Here is a 3356-nt window from a genome sequence, read left to right as displayed (position 1 = left end):
TATACAAATAAATATATAAATAAATATACAAAAAATATACAAACAAATATATAAATGAATATATAAATAAATATATATATAAATATACAAATAAATATAAAAATATATAAATAAATATATACAGTATACATAAAATAATATATAGATAAATAAATATATAAATAAATACAATATTTATACATAAATACATCTGTATGTATGTATATGTATATCTGTATTTTAACAACATCTCTATCAGCGCTGCATATATACAAATAAATATAAAAAAATATATACATAACTTATTAATATATATATATATATAAATATACAAATGAATATATATTTAAATATATAAATAAATATATGAAAATATTAATATATATAAATATATATAAATAAATATACAAATAAATATACAAACAATATATAAAAAAATTTAAATAATTATATAAATAAATATATAAACATATAAATATATAGAAATATATATAAATACATATACAAAAAAATACAAACAAATATATAAATAAATATGTAAATAAATATATAAATAATTACAGTATTAAATATAAAACAATAATATTATATATATATAAATAAATAAATATATATACACAAATAAGTATTTAAAAATAAATATATAAATAAACATATAATAAATATATACATAGGCCTATATATATAAATGAATATACAAATAAATATATATATATATATAAATATACAAATAAATATAAAAATATATAAATAAATATATAATTATATACAGTATATATAAAATAATATATATAAATAGATATATAAATAAATACAGTACATATATATAAATATATCTGTATGTATGTATCTGTATATCTGTATTTTAACAACATCTCTATCAGCGCTGCATACTTCCGGATCGACGATGTACTGCGCATGACTGGACTATACAGGCAAAGCTCCCCGGTGGGGAAAACAAAGGGATTTAAAATGTATGGCTCGCATGGCTCGCGAATTGGCTCGCATGACTCGCTGGCTCGCACTTTGTCACGACCCCACACATTTTGTGGTGAGATCTCATATTAACTACTAATGCTACAACTTTTTTTTCTTAAAATATACTTACCAATATTTGTTATTACACCAAGGTCAATAACTACTGAATCATGTTGACTGCTTTCAAGCGTTGAATGGTAAATAGGATCAAGCTCATACAACGGAAAGCAGGCATAATTTTTGCCGACACTCGTCAGGGTGACGTTTGTAACTGTTAGATAAGCTTCATCTGTTGCAACCGGTAAATTGACTGAGATCAACATATTAGTGGTAATCACTGGTGAGGTAATATTAATAGTGAATATTTGTTTTTGTCCAACCGTGTAGTTGACGGGATCCAAAGAATTTGATGTGTAGTTTTCATGTGGCCCGAAGACAGTAAAAATTGGCTCAGAATTTGTCTGAAAAAAAAAAAGAAAGCACATGTAAACCTACACTTTATTATTCTGAATTGCACACACCATTTTCGTAGGTGTTGCAACTGTCACTTGCGTATTATTTGGTCTATTGTCTTAAACCTTGCAGGCCACATAGATACCAACAGTGCATAGTACTGAGTTAAAACACAATGAAAAACAAACACTTTTCCTTTTGTTCAAATTAGTTCCATAGTTGTAAATATAAATAGAGGTTTTTGGTACATAGAGAGAGTAGAAAACATATAAAGTGACGATATCTCAGCATCTTAAAAAATAACATGTGAAGTGTTTGTTAGCATGCCCTCTATCGGCATCTAATAGTACAATAGTTTTATAACAGTCGTTGGGTAGGTATTGATTCAAACAAACTCAACGTAAATGATTGACCAAATGAATGAACGAAACTGTAAGCATTGCAATTATGTTCCACTTATGTTGTACAAACTTATTTTCCTAAGACTCAGAAACCATATTTCATGAGAAACTTTTTTTTTCTCAATATATTCTTTTATTCATTTTTAAAACATAACAAAACAGACACTCCGTACAAATAAAATCACAAAAAAGGAAAAAAACCCTTTAAAGATTGGCATTAAACATTGTCAATAAGTAATCCATTACCAAAACATTCCACTTTTTGTTCCATAAATCAATTGTACCATTATTAATCGCTATAGACTGCTCCGCTGACTTTTCAAATTTAAGCATATTTTAAAGTGTACAATATTTGGATTTTTTTTCGGCATCTACATAAATAAATAAAATATTTAGCACAAAGAAAAAAGAAACTTGGGAGCGGTTTATGAGATACAGATTTTAGAATAAAGTATTTAAAAACCGGGAAAAAGGCGGCGTAATTATGCTTTTCCCCCAGTATTTAACCTATTCAAAAACCTGTATCTCATTAACTGCTCCATAGTTTATCGTCAAATATGGTTTATGTGTTTTAAAAAATTCGTGTGTTCATTTTGCGGGGTCTGAACTATGTGGTAGGCCTGTAAAATTTTTATTTTTGACTTGGAAAACTTAATATAATAATTATTTACTTGATTGATCTAAATCATATTTATTAACTAACTGCAATTATGTTAGATGTAATTTGGGTTTTTAAATTCGGTTTATTCCAAAATATGAAACAGTATTCTCTTTAACCTAAATAACAAGTGTACCTCTTCATCATTGAAACCTTCCTGAACGGTAAACGAAATGTCTAATTCAGTTAAGGCATCATCAACTCCAACAATTCCTTGAAGATTTACATCACCTTCGGTTGAACTTGCATTCAATTGAACAATTAACTGAACACGAACCTAAGAAAAATTGAAGAAAATAGTAGTAATTATTTCATTGACTTTTTAAAAATCTATTTAAAAACTAATACATTACAGCAAATTTTAATCCGTGAATGATAAATTGTGTAAAACATAAATAAATGTTAAAATGGTTGAATTTCAAAAACTTGATAAAAATAATTCCAGCGTATCTGTGAATATACATAAGCGTTTGATAAAATCACAAGGCTGAAGATTGTATAGGTATATACGAAATTCTACACACGTTGACCTTCAGCCTTCAAGACAGTGGTTGTGTACATAAAGTCATAGAGGCGTAGATCCCGGGGGATGGGGGATATATCCCCCAATATTTGACAAGGGGGGGGGGGATGGTCCATTGTATCATCCCCCCAATATTTTGACTATGTATGGGATAAAATGGAGCTTCACTTCAAAAGACTGTCACAGATATAATTTGCACTGTCTTATGCGCTTACAAAGATGAAAATTAACATAGGTAATGTATTAATGTTGATAACAAAATTATTTTATCTGGTACCAATCTAAGCTCTTCTTTCCTTAGATGTTAGATGTGCTTGCAAAGAGAGCCACATTTCACACTGAAGGGTGTGTACGACATCAGTAA

At 27.4% G+C, this 3356-nt stretch overlaps 1 protein-coding gene across 1 annotated transcript in view; it reads right to left on the bottom strand.

Moving 5' to 3' along the window:
* LOC117101151 overlaps positions 1 to 3356 on the bottom strand; it is a 155824-nt gene that overhangs the window by 62916 nt on the left and 89552 nt on the right. Inside the window, exons 13-14 of the mRNA XM_033241033.1 lie at positions 2606 to 2746; positions 1088 to 1418 (exon numbers count right to left, since the gene is read on the bottom strand). Of these exons, the coding sequence (XP_033096924.1) occupies positions 1088 to 1418; positions 2606 to 2746 (472 nt within the window). The remainder of the gene's footprint in view (positions 1 to 1087; positions 1419 to 2605; positions 2747 to 3356) is intronic.

The sequence above is a fragment of the Anneissia japonica genome, unplaced genomic scaffold (genome assembly GCF_011630105.1).
Source record: "Anneissia japonica isolate Jap-2015-1 unplaced genomic scaffold, ASM1163010v1 scaffold921_len549748_cov171, whole genome shotgun sequence".
Lineage (NCBI taxonomy): Eukaryota > Metazoa > Echinodermata > Crinoidea > Comatulida > Comatulidae > Anneissia > Anneissia japonica.
This window is presented reverse-complemented; position numbering and strand designations above follow the sequence as displayed.